Source organism: Cervus canadensis, chromosome 30 (assembly GCF_019320065.1).
Source record: "Cervus canadensis isolate Bull #8, Minnesota chromosome 30, ASM1932006v1, whole genome shotgun sequence".
NCBI lineage: Eukaryota > Metazoa > Chordata > Mammalia > Artiodactyla > Cervidae > Cervus > Cervus canadensis.
Window position 1 is genome coordinate 35,809,824 of NC_057415.1, and position 15,531 is coordinate 35,825,354.

The 15,531-nt window shown below is 42.1% G+C and overlaps 1 protein-coding gene across 1 annotated transcript; it reads right to left on the reverse strand.

Annotated features, from left to right (window-relative positions):
* Positions 1 to 737: 737 nt before the first annotated feature.
* On the reverse strand, positions 738 to 12,151 carry TEX48 (testis expressed 48). The gene is made up of 7 exons (XM_043453275.1): positions 12,085 to 12,151; positions 10,048 to 10,114; positions 5,715 to 5,820; positions 5,361 to 5,483; positions 2,534 to 2,704; positions 2,240 to 2,280; positions 738 to 1,360 (listed from the first exon to the last, which is right to left on the reverse strand). The coding sequence occupies exons 3-7, from the start codon at positions 5,716 to 5,718 to the stop codon at positions 953 to 955; spliced, it is 747 nt and encodes a 248-aa protein (XP_043309210.1). The 5' UTR covers positions 5,719 to 5,820; positions 10,048 to 10,114; positions 12,085 to 12,151; the 3' UTR covers positions 738 to 952.
* Between the last annotated feature and the right edge of the window lie 3,380 nt (positions 12,152 to 15,531).

The following is a 15,531-nucleotide window of genomic DNA, read 5'->3' on the forward strand; positions in this document are numbered from 1 at the left end:
TTATAGAGGTGTCAGTTCTTCCTATGTTAATTTATATTTTTTTCCTAGGTTAATTTTAAAATTTAGTACAGTCACAATAAAAAAACAATTTCTTTCTTTTTTTTTGGCTGCACTGCACAGCATGTGGGGGTCTTAGTTCCCCAACCAGGGATCAAACTTGTGTCCCCTGCTTGGGAAGCACAGTCCTAACCACCGGACTGCCAGACAATTCCCCCAAAATATCAATATATTTTTAAATGGATCTATACAAATAGATACTAATGTTTATATTTTTTAAAAATGGAGGAATGTGGGGAGGGAGATGAGAGGGAGGTTCAAAAAGGAGGGGATGTATGTATACTTAAGGCTGATTGATGTTGAGGTTTGACAGAAAACAAAATTCTGTAAAGCAATTATCTTTCAAATAAAAAATAAGGAATAAGACAAGGTGGTACCAGACCAACTTACAGTGGAATAAAATAGAAATTTCAGAAAGAAACCGAAATACATATGAAATTTTGGTGCATGAGGATAAAGGAGTCATCGCAAATAATTGGGCCAAAGATGGTCTTCCAATAAATGTCCAAAAAGATACGGATCCATACCTAATATATATAGTGATAAATGTGAAACGGAACAAGATCTAGATGTAAGAAATAAAGGCACAGAACACGTAAGAAACATGGATGAACTCCTCTATAAACTGAATGTACCGGTAAGGCGGAGGGAAAAGAGGTACACAGTCCTGTGACGTCACCAAAGACTTTACTTGGAGGCAGCTCCGCCCCAGTGGCTTTTTGGGGTCTGAAGTGACTCTTGCTGGCAGCACAGCCTCAGCTCAGACATCATCTCCTCCTGGAAGGGAGTTTCCGAATCAGTCTTCATGGTCCCGCTGCACCGCCCTCTTCCTGCTGGGAACTCTCCGCAGCTGCGCAGGCTCCAAGACCTGCGAGGGGGCTGCCGTCTAGAATGATCAGGGCCTCCCGATGAGGCATGGTTGGTACGGCCAGTGATCCTGGGAGTAGCGGCTGAGCCTTCTCTTGTGAAACCCTCTCTTGGAAACTTGTGAATTTACATCTGAAAGGAGGAAGGAAAGAAGAACCCTGAGCGAAGCCTCTGCTTTGGGCCTGGATAGACTGTTCCGGTCACCTCCATCCCTGGTCAGTATCAAATCTGGAGTAGTCTGTGAGTCGTGTGCGCCCCGCCCCACCCCCGCCCCCGCCTCCGCCTCGGTCTGGGACGTGTTGGTACCCTTATCGGAGCATTCAGTGACAGCAGTTTGTCTTGTGAAATGCAGTGGCCTAGAAAATAGAATTGGGCCCATCCTGGTTCTGACATTACCACCACGCTCTGCTGAGCTTACCAACTCCACTGTTCTTGCCTGGAGAATCCCAGGGACGGCGGAGCCTGGGGGGCTGCCGTCTATGGGGTCGCACAGAGTCGGACACAATTGAAGTGACTTAGCAGCAGCAGTAGCTGCTGAACTTTGGGAAAGCCCCTTCCCCCTAGAGACTGAAGCCTCCTCTATACAATCAGAGATGGGTTTTTAAACTATGCACCATGGAGCCCGGTGAGGGGAGGGGAGCTAGTGGGGCACCCAGACACTCATGCCCGATTCAAGTACAGCAGGACCTCTTTGATTTTTTATAGAAATTAGACTTTGAGATTTTGGTTGCAAGGAGGGTTTAGCTGTTATGAGAATTTTGTTTGTTTGTTTCAAATGTGGAATTTATTTATCTTACATTATATATATAATATGTAATTGATTTCCTTTATAGTTCTATGTATTTTATTAAATGCATATAAATACATTACTCTGAGAAGGGGTTGGTAGCCTTTTCCTTGTTGTTTTGACTGTGCCCTGTGGCACGTGCATGGCATGTGGGATCTTAGTTTCCTGACCAGGGATCAAACCTGTGTCCCCTGCATTGGAAGTGCAGAATCTTAGCCACTAGACCGCCAGGGAAGTCCCTGTTGCGAATCCCTCTGAAGTGACTGGGCTGGAGGACCTTTACCTCTCAGCAGCCAGCCTGATGGGGTGGTTGTGAGCTATGTGAGGTCACCCGGGCACAGCGTCGGTGCCCATCAATGGAGCCACATTTCTTCTTCCTGGATATGGCTACAGTCCAGGACTCAGAGGCATCCTCCTCTCCCTGGAGACTCTGAATGCACAACCATTTTTTGGTGTGTTGATCTGCCATGTGTGTGGTTGAGTTTGGAGGAATAACACTCATGTAGGCCCTGCCCTCCTGGAACTTACCGTTTGGAGGCTGAAGCAGACATTAAGTGAACACTCACACACTGTACACATATAAGACAGTGCCACCGGGACTTAGAAGGAAAGCATGGACATGGATTCTTTCCTCTCAGGGCTTCTGCTCCTCATGTAATTCCCAGCTTGGAGGATCATACAGGCAGGTCTGACCCCTGTGCTCTGGCTGGTGTGTTCTGGAATGTGACTGCAGCATCCTAACGGGAGGAGTCCCGCCACTCCTGTCATCCCACTGAGCTCAGTATCAAACTGGGGTTTGGACATGAGGACAAGGCTCCCTACCCCAGAGGTTCCCGGTCAGCGTTAGGGCCCCAGGTTCAAACTCACCATACTCACTGCTGCTGAAACAGGAAGTTGTCTTTTCTGAGGGGAGCGTGGCTTTCCCCAGACTCATGCAGGGTGCTGCATCACTGTGCTCAAGACTTTGTCTGTTGAGCTCATCCTTCTGCACACCTGGCAATGGTAATTCCACGTGTCATGTGGGGTGCTCAGAGGAGGTCACGGAGGCCAAAGTGTTTTGCTAGCTCTGGAGCGTGCACATGGACCAGCGGCCGTGGTTATGGGCTGAGGTGTACCTGAGTCAGCATCCTCTAGTCTTCTGAGTTCTCCACCCCCATATAAGCAGGTATTGGATTCAAAATGTGTATTTCTTTAAAAGCATAAAGTTTACTTTTTCCCTTTTATAAGTCATATACATTATACAAAAGCTTAGGAAATATTGAAGAATATAAGTAGGAAAAAAATGCCTCAAACACCACTCCCCTCAGATATGATCACAGTTCCAGGGTTTGCCTATGGATGTTTTTACAGAGGCTGAGCACTGAAGAATTGATGCTTTCAAACTGTGGTGCTGGAGGAGACTCTTTGAGAGTCCCTTGGACTGCAAGGAGATCAAACCAGTCAATTCTAAAGGAAATCAGCCCTGAATAGTCATTGGAAGGACTGATGCTGAAGCTGAAGCTCCAATGCAAAGAGCTGACTCATTGGAAAAGACCCTGACAGTGGGAAAGCTTGAGGGCAGGAGGAGAAGGGGACAACAGAGGATGAGATGGCTGGATGGCATCACCAACTCAATGGACATGAGTTTGAGCAAACTCTGGGAGATGGTGAAGGACAGGGAAGCCTGGTGTGCTGCAGTTCATGGGGTGGCAGAGTCAGACACAACTTAATAACTGAACAACAACAGTTTTTACATAGTCCATCACATCCTATATGTTATGCAGGCTTTTACTTTCTATGTATCATAAGCTGTTTTCTTATGTCACTAAGCTTAAAAAAATGGTTGCATAATATTCTGTGGATAACTCAGGATTTATTTAACCAATATTCTATTTTTGGGTGTTTAGACTATTTTCAAATTTCTCTACCGTAAACACCACTGTGATGAACGTTGTATATAAAACTTTGTTTTGATATACTCCTAGATTCTTAGAAGTATAACACAGTCTTGTCAACAGACTAAGCAGTGTTCTGTAATAAACAGCTCTGTTCTTTTCTAGCTGCCTACCTTGAACAAACTGCTTCACCTCTCTCTGCCTCCGTTTTCAGAAGTGCAAAATAATACATTCATTCTGGATAATCAGATCCACTTCTTAGAGTTATTATGGGAGTTAAATAAGACCACTTTTCTAGTGGTTTAAGTTCTGAAACAGTAAGGGACTTACCTGATCACAGCTGGGGCCCTGTGCCTAGACAGTGCCTTACATCTAATAGGGCTCAGTACTTATTATCATCTTGGAAAAAGGAGCTGACACTTTTAAGATTCTTGTTTTTTTTACCATGAAATTATTTGGTTGGCCAAAATCCAATGGAATAAAATCCATGGAAAGCCCTGAATGTACTTTTTGGCCAATCCAATATTCCCAGGGGAAGTGTTTTAAAGGCTCCTAGCTGAACTGAGGTATGGATTTCTGGCAAAATATGCCCTGAGAATTTTTCTCCTGGCATTGAACTGCCATGTCTCCCAGTGGGATCATGCCACCACTCACCACTCAACTGTGTGTTAGTCCTAGCTTTGCCTGATCTTGACAATAATGCATATTTTTTTTTGTCTGAAATTGCTGATTTTGACCCCCAGTCTTCTCCACTATGATCTTTTGCCCTGGATCATTAAGAAGGATATAATTACAAACTGAAGGCTAGGATGCCTTCTCTCTCTCTTCCCTCTTATATCTGGTAGTCTTGGAAACCATGTGTTCCAGATGCCTTGGCTAAAGGTGAAAAATAATATGTAACAGACTTTGCACAAGCAAGAAATACACTTTTGTTTTGTAAACCATTGAGATTTAAAAGCATGTTTGTTTTAGCAGCAGAGCCTATCTTCTCCTGACCAATAGCTTATACTATAGTTTCCATTTGTTTGACTTTTGTTGAATTCCTACTCTGTGCAAGCCCTGTGCTTTTTGCTTCTATACATTCCCTCTTAACCCTTCCAGTGATTCTGAAAAGCAATAATACAGTATAAGTATCCCTGTTTTACAGGTAAGGACACAAGCTTGGAGTGGGAGGGTAATTGACTTGTCCAGTTCTGTAGCAGAGCTGATTGAATTTAGCCTCAGCCCCAAAGGTAGGGCTCTTTTTGTTTATTTGTTTATAAAAAACAAACAAACTGTTATAAAAATTATATAAAACTTTATTAAAAAATTAAATGTATTTATTTTTGATGGAAGGATAATTGCTTTACAATATTCTGTTGGTTTCTGCCAAACATCAACATGAATCTACCTATGGCTGAGGTAGGGTTCTTCAGCACTATCTTTATAGTCTTTAGACAAGTGATTCTCAAACTATGATACACATTCAGGTTTCCCTGTGGGTCATATTAAAATAATAGTTCTGACTTGGTAGGTCTGGAGTAGGGTCTGAAAGTTCAGTTCTAACAAACTCCCAGGTATGCTGATGTTGCTAGTCCAAGCATCCACCGTAAGCATCAAGATTTTAAGCGCTACTGTTTATCAGTTTGGTTACTTAGCCACTCAGTCTTCACCTCATTTTAGGTTGGCATTATTCACTCAAAAGCTGAAGGAAATCTGAGGGCATCTCAGCAGGACGGGGATGAGCAATATGAGGTCTCCCCAGGCTGGGCAGGGCATTCTTGCCTGGTACCTACCATGCTTCGACAGCTGAAGCTCTTGGGTTTGATTGGGGATCTTGGAGTCATCTGCAGCATCGGGTTTCTCACAGCATTTGCAGCATAAAGAGAAGATCTTCGAGGCCAGATTTTGGTGGGCTGCTAATACAAAGAAAAAGGAATGGGGGCCCTTGGGTTCCAGGGCCTGAATTCCAGATGCCCCATTGGAAATTCACTGTGATGGGGGTCATATAGGCTCAGCCTCCCGCAAAGTATAATAGCCTTCTCCTTTCCCAGATCTTTTGTAGCTCCCCCATAGGCAGCAGGCCCAAGCCCTTCAACCTAGTGTTTCTCTTAAAGTCATTTTCCCTGTTTTATACAAAATTTTCTTACCCATGGAAAGGAGTTGGAGCCTCTTCTTCCAGCTTTGCTTGCAGGGTGCCTTATTGAATCAGCTGATGTTGAATTTGAGCCCAGTTCCTTGGGCAGGGCTGTTTTCCTAAATAAACATAAGACTGTGGGTGACAAGTGCCAGTCCTATACCTGTTCTCATGCTCCAGGTAGGACCTCACTATAGCAAAATGCTGGACCATGCAGAAATGCACATAAACATGTTTGGAGACCTGTATTCTATTCTGTTTCTAGGCATAGGTTCCTTAACTTTCTCGAGCCTCACTTTTATCCTGTGGAAAATGGGAATAGCAGTGCCTGCTTTGCAAGTGTAAAGGTTTAAACATATATAAAGTGACCTCTGTGGTTCTGGGTACTCAAAGTGCCCAGTCAATGGTCATCCCCTTCATGTAGCTCGTGGGCTCCAAAACTATCCTGCCGGTCCAGGTCGCAGGAGAACGTGGTGATGAAGGACACTCTTACCAACTTGTTGTGTGGCTTTGAGTAAGTCCCTGCTTCTCTCTTTGTCTCAGGCTCCTCACCAGTAATAAGAGGAAGTTAGGTTTTGCATGATCATTTCAAGCATCTTCCTAGTTTGGACAGTCCAGAAAAAGGCCTTGTTTTCATCCCAAAGTTCTTTCATTGTGTACCAACTTTTCCAGGTTTCTGAATGCTTCCTGTTCTCCTTTTCCTCTCAGTGGTAAAACCCCCTTGTAGAAAATTCTTCTCATGGTATTGATTAGATGTCCCTCACAATACTCCATTCAGTAGATGAGTTGTCTCACCCGTAGGCATTTCTGTCTCACTTTCTCCCTTGTGATACCAAACAAGCCACCCTGAATTACGGCAATAGCTTTCTATTAGTAAAGTGAAAGTGAAAGTTGCTCAGTTGTGTCCGACTCTTTGTGACCCCATGGACTATACAGTCCAAGGAATTCTTCAGGCCAAAATACTGGAGTGGGTAGCCTTCTCATTCTCTAGGGGATCTTCCCAACCCAGGGATCGAACCCAGGTCTCCTGAATTGCAGGTAGATTCTCTACCAGCTGAGCCACAACTGATTCTTAATAATTAATACAAAAATCTTTAACTTCCTGCACATAAGCTATTCAATATGTTGATAGCATCCTTTATATACTGTGGCTAGATACCCTCAACAGACTAAACACATTCAGATGTTTCTACTATGTGGGATCCTTGGATCAAGAAGGGTACTTTCTGGGCCCATTTAGCCTCAATCTCTGATAGACTTTTGGATCTGCCGCCAAGCGAGTTTTCTATCCTAATTTGAGCTGTGACACATTTCACTGGCTCTTTTATGAATTTGTTTTATTTTCTTAGGATTTATAAACAAATGGAAGTTAATATGAGGCAATCAGATCTTTTGTTTTGGAGATGCATCATTTAGCAAATATGCTTGCCATTAATACACAGATTCTTCTGCTGCTTGCTGTAGTTTCAATTCTCTTCATCTACTTATATAAACTCTTGCTTCATGGGGTTTTTCTCTGTTCTAGATTGCCTCATGTATGTGAGTGTAGAAGGCAGTGCTTCATAGGAGGGAATGAAGGCTTTAAGTCTAGCCAGCCTCCACCACCAGGCAGCCCTGGGATCTAATGGTTGGAGGTCTATTAGACTGGTGGTCAGTTTGTAGGAAGGGAATTGCTACAGTTTTGCCTTGGGTGTCTCCAAACCTTCATAAGCATATGTCTATCTTGTTAAAGCAATGAATGGTCACTTTTCTCACCCTATATTCTGGAGTTAGTGATTTCCAGGGCATAGATCATATGAATTCTCTTAGGTTCTCCTTGGCCAAGAAATTCAAGACACCATGCAAAGTATAAACTTTTGACTGACTGTAGTGTATTCTTTGGGCTTCCCTGGTAGCTCAGCTGGTGAAGAATCTGCCTGAAATGCAGGAGACCCTGATTTGATTCCTGGGTTGGGAAGATCCCCTGGAGAAGGGATAGGCTACCCACTTCAGTATTCTTGGACTTCCCTGGTGGCTTAGATGGTAAAGAATTCGTGTGCAATTGGAGAGACCTGGGTTCGATCCCTGGGTTGGGAAGATCCCCTGGAGGAGGGCATGGCAACAGACTCTAGTATTCTTACCTTGAAAATCCCCATGGACAGAGGAGCCTGGCGGGCCACAGTCTGTGGGGCTGCAGAGAGTCAGACGTGACCGAGCGACTAAGCAGAGCACAGTGTATTCTTTCCTGTGTCTCATGGTCTCATCTAAATTAAATTGCTGCCTCTTTCCAGAAAAATCCTTGCTTTGTATATGTACTGTCATTCAGTGTGCTCCGATGTGTTTATCTTAGTGACAAAAATTTTGCTAGATGACTTAAAATGACAATGTCCATTATGGCAAACTTTCAGTGTCAAAAATATAGATTCAAGAGGCACAGTAGAAGAGAGAGAAGACCAAAACTCAACACTCAATAGAAGCCTTCTTTGATTGATATACTCTGACCCCAGAAAGAAGAAAAAAAAAAGATCTTACTCCTTCTCAAACCTGAAACTTACTTCATTTCATCTCTCACTCTTCCTCCACAAAGCATTAGCTTTGTGCATGTATTAATCATTCAGTCGTGTCCGACCCTTTGCAATCCCATGGACTGTTGCCTGCCAGGCTCCTCTTTCCATGGAATTCTCCAGGCAAGAAGACGAGTGGGTTGCCATGCCTTCCTCCAGGGGATCTTCCTGACCCAGGGATCGAACCCAGGTCTTCTGCAGTTTGGGCAGATTCTTTACTGTCTGAGACACCAGGGGAGCCCAGGTTTATCTTTATTACCGACTTAAACTTCTCTTGTTCCTTTCCCTAACTGCCTACGTAAACTTTCTTTATAGGGCATTTCTATAGAAACGAACAATCAACATTGCACAATATTCCTCTAAAACTCCTGTACAAGACAGTGGGTCCATAGAGGTTGAGTTTAAAATCTGGTGAGAGCTGAGTTGAGGAGAAATATTTAGAATCATGCCAAATTTCAGAACAGAAAGTTACAGTCCAATTCAGGGTTCTGTTATTCAGTTACTTATTGCCCTGAATTATCACACTTCTATCGATTAGTTCACTTAATTTTTAACCTTCAACATGGGGGAAAATATTAAAAAGCAGCAGGATGGAAAAGATCAGATTTAAACAACCTCTCTATGCATAATTCCTGGGGCTTCCCAAGTGGTACTAGTGGTAGAAAACTCGCCTGCCAAAGCAGGAGACATAAATGCAGGTTCAATCACTGGGTCAGGAAGATCCCCTGGAGAAGGAAAATGGCTATCCACTCCAGTATTCTTGCGTGGAGACTCCCAAGGACAGAGGAACCTGGTGGGCTACAGTTCATGAGGTCACAAAGAGTTGGACACAACTGAAGCAACTTAGCACACATGCATAATTCCAAAAAGAATCAAGGGCTTGAGAAGTTTAGAAACAGAAAATATACCACATAAAATTATTTCAGAAGCTATTAAAAAAAAACCTTTCTCTTAAGGGAAAGGTAGATTGGACAAAGATTCAGAACTGCAAACAAAACCAAGATGAATCAATAGGAGACTGAATAAACTTCAGGACATTCTGGGGTAAACCAACAACTTAAGGGGAACTTCTCTTCTTGCAAAGGACTTAGACCTGAAATGTAACTTAGACACAATAAATTGGAATGAGAAATGTCAACTTTGATCTCCAAGTTATTTTCAAATAGTCCTAAAATATTAACTAGAAATCAAAATGACTTAAGACCTCCTAGATAAAACAGTTGGTTTCTGAAATAAAAACAGGACAAAAATTCCCTCTGTTCTTAGAGACTATGGATCTTATGGATGAAGATACTTGCATATACTTTGAGCAGAAAGACCATTAGAAGAACTCATGTTCCATTATGGCCAAAGGTCAAATGTCCAGACTTGTCTATTTATGCCATTCTAAGCAGCCTTAGCACTCAACACCTGCCTGTTCTTCCTCTAAACTTGCAAAGAAAATTGATGAAGGTAGACAATGATACTGCTTGACTGTTGACATGGTTTATTTCTTGTAGGAAAGTCAGAGTCTTCAATGCTGTGACTGGGTTTTTTTTTTTTTTTGATGACTATATGGACCTTTCCAAGTGTCCAGTTCCCCGGTACCCTCCGTGGACTTACACAGTGTTGGAAAGGAAAAAAAGTCTTTATGGGGTTATCAATACCCTAGACTTTTGAGGACAGTGAGCCCTCCAAAGGAGGTGGACAACACAAAGCGCTCATTTTCCTTCACGTTTACTGACATAGTACAAAAACAGCTCACACCCTAGGGCACAAACAACAAATTGAAAATCCATAGCTCACAGGTTTGGATTGTCTTACAGTCATCCATTGGCTCTTGTCCAGAGAGTTGAATACTTCTATGCCCCAACTGGCCCAACATATGGTTCTGCAGATAATTTAAGGACAGAAACAAGAAGATATCAGGCTGGTTGATGCTCAAATTGAACACCAGATCCCTGTAAGTGGAAAACTTGAACTGTGTCTTCAAGGAAAGTCAACAACAGTGGTGAAGATCTGTACAATCCCCAAGAGTATCTCCTGCAATTTTGGTTTAGGGAGGGCCAAAGGGGGGAGTTCCTACACTTATAAGTGAAGACCAATTGCTCTGTAACCTTGGTAACAGATAATCACCAGGACCTGTTTAAACCCTTCAATCTGTTAATGAACTTTTATCTCAATGACCGCTCTCCTGAAAGTAACAGATGGTAGTTACACCTTCACGGCTGATGGTCTGCCATCCCTAGGCACTCCTGCCTCTGAAATACCACCTGAACATGAACTCAGCGCCTTCACAAACCCTTAAAACACCAGCCATTAGCTTTGCTCAGAGATTTTGTCATCAAAGCATAGGTCTCCCTTGTGTAACTAAATTCAGATTTTGTTCCACACATTGAATGGAACAAAATGGAAATCTCTTCTGCTGAAGCAGCTTATACATACTCAGTGTCTTGAGGATCTTTCTGTAGTAGCAGCTCAGCAGAAATTTTCAAGTATAAGTTTATCTGAATCTAGCACTGATGATTTTCATATTTTTACTCCCCAGCAGTTCACTGAGGAGACAAGTAGAACCACTTTCTCCTCTAAGTGTTTGTTTCCAAGAGTCTTGAACTTATGAACCCTCTTCAGAAATGGAGAGGATCTTAGGGAGTGCAGTGTAGCAATTCCAAGCACATATTTGGGGGTATAATTCCTAAAGACTCACTACTTATTAGCTATGAAATGTAGAATAATTTAACTCTCCTATTTTCATATCTGTAAAGTGGGAATGATAATAGTATCTACCTTTAAATGTGGTCTTGAGGATTAGTGATGGAGGTGCTTAGCACAGCTGTCTGGCACATTGGAAAGGCTCAGTAAGTGTAAAAGCTGATGCTGATGAAGATGTGGGCTTGATTTGGCTAGGGTGGGCTGGGTGTGGTGTTTCTTGCACTTCCACTGCCCTCCTCTAGATGGAAGCAGGAGCTAAAGAAAAGGGCCCACAGGGATTCCCCCCGCCTCCCCTGCTGTGACTGTGAACTTCAGGTCTCCAGTGACCCTGGACACTTTGACCACAATAGGAAAGATTGATAAGGTCACACTTCTGTGTGATAAGGAAGACTTCTGGTGCTGGAGGAGCCCTGGTTGGGGGGGCGGGGGGCGGTCATTCAACACAGGTGGGGAGATTGGGACCCAGAGAGAGAAGCAGTGGGATCATGGTAAGAGAGATGGCCTCTGCTTCCTGGAGTAAAGTGAAAAGGCGTGATGGAGATGATGTCCCTTTAAATAGAGAAAAAAATACCTCTCCTGCTCTCAGATCTAACTTTTTGAGCCTCACTCACCTGCAGCTGGCAGAGCAGAGATGGGGCTGTCTATGATGTCACAGAGCCTGGGAACCAGGGAATGTTTGGGCCAGAGGGTTTTGGGCCGATGGTCAGTGCAGGGAGGGGGAGGGGTGTCTGCTGATCATCCCTCTAGTGGTCCGCAACGCCATGCTGTCCTTTGGGGCCCTGGCAATGGAAGTCTTGGTATCTCTTGTGAAAGCTTCTTGAGGATGGCTGGGCAGAAGGGGGCAGTAGAGCGCTGGATGCAGAAGACCTGGGTCCAGGTTCTGTCTCATACCCAGCTGGGTGATAACCTTAGGCAAATGCACTTTGCATCTCGGTTTTAAAACGGCAATAATTATTATTATTTAATTTTAAATTATAGTTTTAGGCTTAAATGGGATCAGGAAAACATTTAACATGGTGCCTAGGTAAAGTAAACATTCAAGAAATGGTTGTTGTTAATGATAGGTGACAAAATAAAGTGGCATTCTCTTCCCAATCTATCCTCCAGGAAAAGGCATATTTTATATTTGAGTACTGAAAAATCTCTCACCTTTGGGAGCACTCTCAGTTCCTTTATTTGGGACAACCAAGTTCTCTTTGGAGAAGCCAAATTAGGTTAAAATGTTCTCAATTAGTGCCATCTTTCGATGCTTCTAGAAGCCACCTGAAACAAAAGGAATAGAAACCAGCAAAGATTCTGCCCAGTTTTTTATTTCCTGGTGAAGGGGTGGCTAGAAGTTGTTGTGGGAGGGGGAGGTGCCCTAACCCATAATATGTGATGGTGGGTGAAACAGACTTTTAAACCTTATTTGTAAAGAAATACTCCTAAGTGGTAATATTGAAGGTTCTCAACTCTGGCTTTAAGTGAGATTCATCTGAGATATTTTTAAAATGTAGAAACACCCTGGGGCTTAATTCCAGATAAATTAGAATCCTGGTTGGGGATGGGGAGCAGAGGGTAGACCCTGGCATAAGTATTTTTTTTTTCATTTATTTTTATTAGTTGGAGGCTAATTACTTTACAATATTGTAGTGGTTTTTGTCATACATTGACATGAATCAGCCATGGATTTACAAGTATTCTTGTAAATATCCTGGTTGGGGATGGGGAGCAGAGGGTGGACCCTGGCATAAGTATTTTTACAAAGCTTTCCAGGTGATTGTTATATGCAATCAAGACCGAGAACTACTAAATTACATTGTGGAGATTGTTCATTGTACATGTAAGTGGTGATTCTTACAAAGGCTGCAGAAGTTTTAAAAATGTCAAGCTTGGGAATTCCCTGGTGATCGGGTAGTTAAGACTCTGAGCTCTCATTGCAGGGGGTGCGGGTTCAGTCTCTATCGGGGAACTAAGATCTCACACCCTGTGCAGAGTGGCCAAAAGAACAATGCCACGCCCAGAGCCCACTTTACGGGGCAATAAAATCACTATTTCTGGGCAATGGGAAATTTGAAAACTCCCCAGATGATTTCTCCCCACCACCCTTTAAAAAATTGAGATATAATTGACATACAACGTTGTATAAGTTTGAGATGTACAACAGTGTTGGTTTGATACATTTATATACCACAATATGATTATTAGGATAGTGTTAGCTAACACATTTATCACTTCACATAATTATTTTCTTTTTGTGTTGAGAACAATTAAGATGTAGCCTCTTACCAACCTTGAGATTTATAATATAGTATGACTTTTAAGTTGCAGCCAGCATTGAAACTACTGATTTACAGAACAAATTTTAAAAACCTAATTTTTGTTGATGCTTGTATAAATGTATCTTTTAGCTTTTCAAGGACAGTATTTTTGATGGAGTCTAAAGGATTATTTTTAAAATAGCTTAGAAATGAAGACAGTATACTCTGGAAACCTCTGTTAGATGAAAATTTTATGAAAATTTTAAAGATACTAATGTTAGAGATATGTGAGAAGCATTTGAATGAAATCGTTTCAGAAAACGGGAGAATGAGGATAGCAGTATTTCCAAGTTAATAGATTGTATATTATATGCCATTGTATACACACATCCTATATTGAATCCTTGTATTGAGTTGGGCAAAAATTTCATTTGAGTTTTTCCATAAGGCATTAAATAAATGCTTGCTTATTTCACCCATAGCACTAAATGTTTATATATTCGAGTTGCCCAAAATACTTAAAAAAAATCTTTGCATGGAGAAATTGGGAGATTGTCTTCTGTTTGGGATGGTTTATCATTTAAGAATATATGGTATGGTTGCTTCTTTCCTCTTGATCTGAGGTAGGAGTCTAATCAGCAGGCTCCTGTACTACTTTCTGGTCCAGGTAGAGAATAATGAACTCTTCAACTAAGGCAATGGCCTAAGATGAATGGGTGGATTTTGAATCTGATGATTCCAGAGGGTATGGGCTCTGGAGTTGGGCTGCCTGCATGAGAAGCCTGCCATGGTAACTTGCTGTGTGACCTTCGTCAAGGTCATTTACCCCTCTCATACTCAGTTCGTTTACCTTTAAAATGGGGATTATAAGAGTGTTGATGTGAGGAGTACCTTAGGCCAGGCATGGAATGTTGCTAGTATATAGTTGTCCCTCTGTATCTGAGGGGGGATCGTTTCCAGGACACCCAAGGGTACCAAATCTGAGGATGCTCAAGTCCCTATATAAAATGGTGTAGTATTTGCATATAATCTAAACACATCCTCCTGTATACTTTAAATCATTTCTAGATTACTTGTAATACCCAACACAACATAAATGCTAGGTAAATAGTTTCTAGAGAGTGACAAATTCAAGTTTTGCTTTTTGGAACTTTTCAGATTTTTTTTCCTCTGAGTATTTTCTATTACGATTGTTTGAATCTGTGGATGTGAAACCCTTGGATATGGAAGGCCAGCTGTGGTGCCTGGTAGAAAAGAAGCATTCAATAAATGTGGCCTGTTATTATTATTGGATATGGAGAGTGAAGGTTGAGTCTGGGCTGATGGTGTCACACCTATGGATGTGGAATTAGAGAATTCAGGAAGAGTATATTTTGGATAAGGATAAATTTAGGTTTTAAAACAACTTTATTTTGAAATAATTACAAATTCACAGGAAGTTGCAAAGAAAAGAGCAGAGTTTCCATGAATCCTTTACTCAGACTTTCCCAATGTTAACATCTAGTATCACTAATGATATCAAAACCTGGAAATTAACATTGGTGCCATCCACTAAGCTCATTTGAAGTTCACCAGTTTTGTATGTACTCATATGTGTATGTATGTGTACAGCGGCATGCAGTTTTATCACATGAGACTTCATGTAACTGCCACCACAACCAAGGCACTTAACTACCATCACCACCAAGTTCCTTTGTGCTTCTTCTTTAGAGACACAACACCCCCTCTCCCCCACCATCTCTAACTCCTGGAAACAACTAATCTGTTCCCCATTTCTAGAATTATGTCATTTCATGAGTTTTCACAAATGGAAACACAGAGTATGCATGTATCTTTTTTAGTTTTTTTCACTCAGCATAATTTCCTTGAGATTCATCTAAGTTTTAGCATGTATCAATAGTTTATTCCTTTTCATTGCTGACTCATAATCCACAGTGTGAATGTGCCACATTTTGGTTAACTAGTCACCAACCGAAAAACATTTGAATGGTTTCTAGTTCTTGGCCATTACAAATGAAACTACTGTCAACATCCATAAACTAGTTTCTGGGTGAAGATAAGCTTTTTTACTTCTGTGGGATAAATGCCCAAGAGTACAATTTCTGGATTGTATGGTAAATCCATTTTTAGTTCTAAAAGCAAGTGTTCAATTGTTACCGACTTTCCCAAGTTGGTCTCCAAACAAGGGTCCCCCTGCCTCCAATAGAATGAGACTGACTTGAGTTCAGAAGCAAAGGAAAGGTCCCCCTTGCCGCCACACCTCAGGCATGGCATGTGGGATCTTAGTTCCCCGACCAGGGATCAGAGGAGTGCTGCTGCCTCCTGCAGTGGAAGCATGGGTTTTTAGCCACCGAGC

What these genes read in the sequence shown, in the direction of transcription:
- TEX48 (XM_043453275.1), bottom strand. An exon ending in GCTGACCGGGAACCTCTGGG is followed by an intron (nt 2,281 to 2,533) that starts GTAGGGAGCCTT and finishes ATATGTGTACAG; the next exon opens with TGTGTGAGTGTTCACTTAAT. An exon ending in TCTGCTTCAGCCTCCAAACG is followed by an intron (nt 1,361 to 2,239) that starts GTAAGTTCCAGG and finishes GGGATTCTCCAG; the next exon opens with GCAAGAACAGTGGAGTTGGT.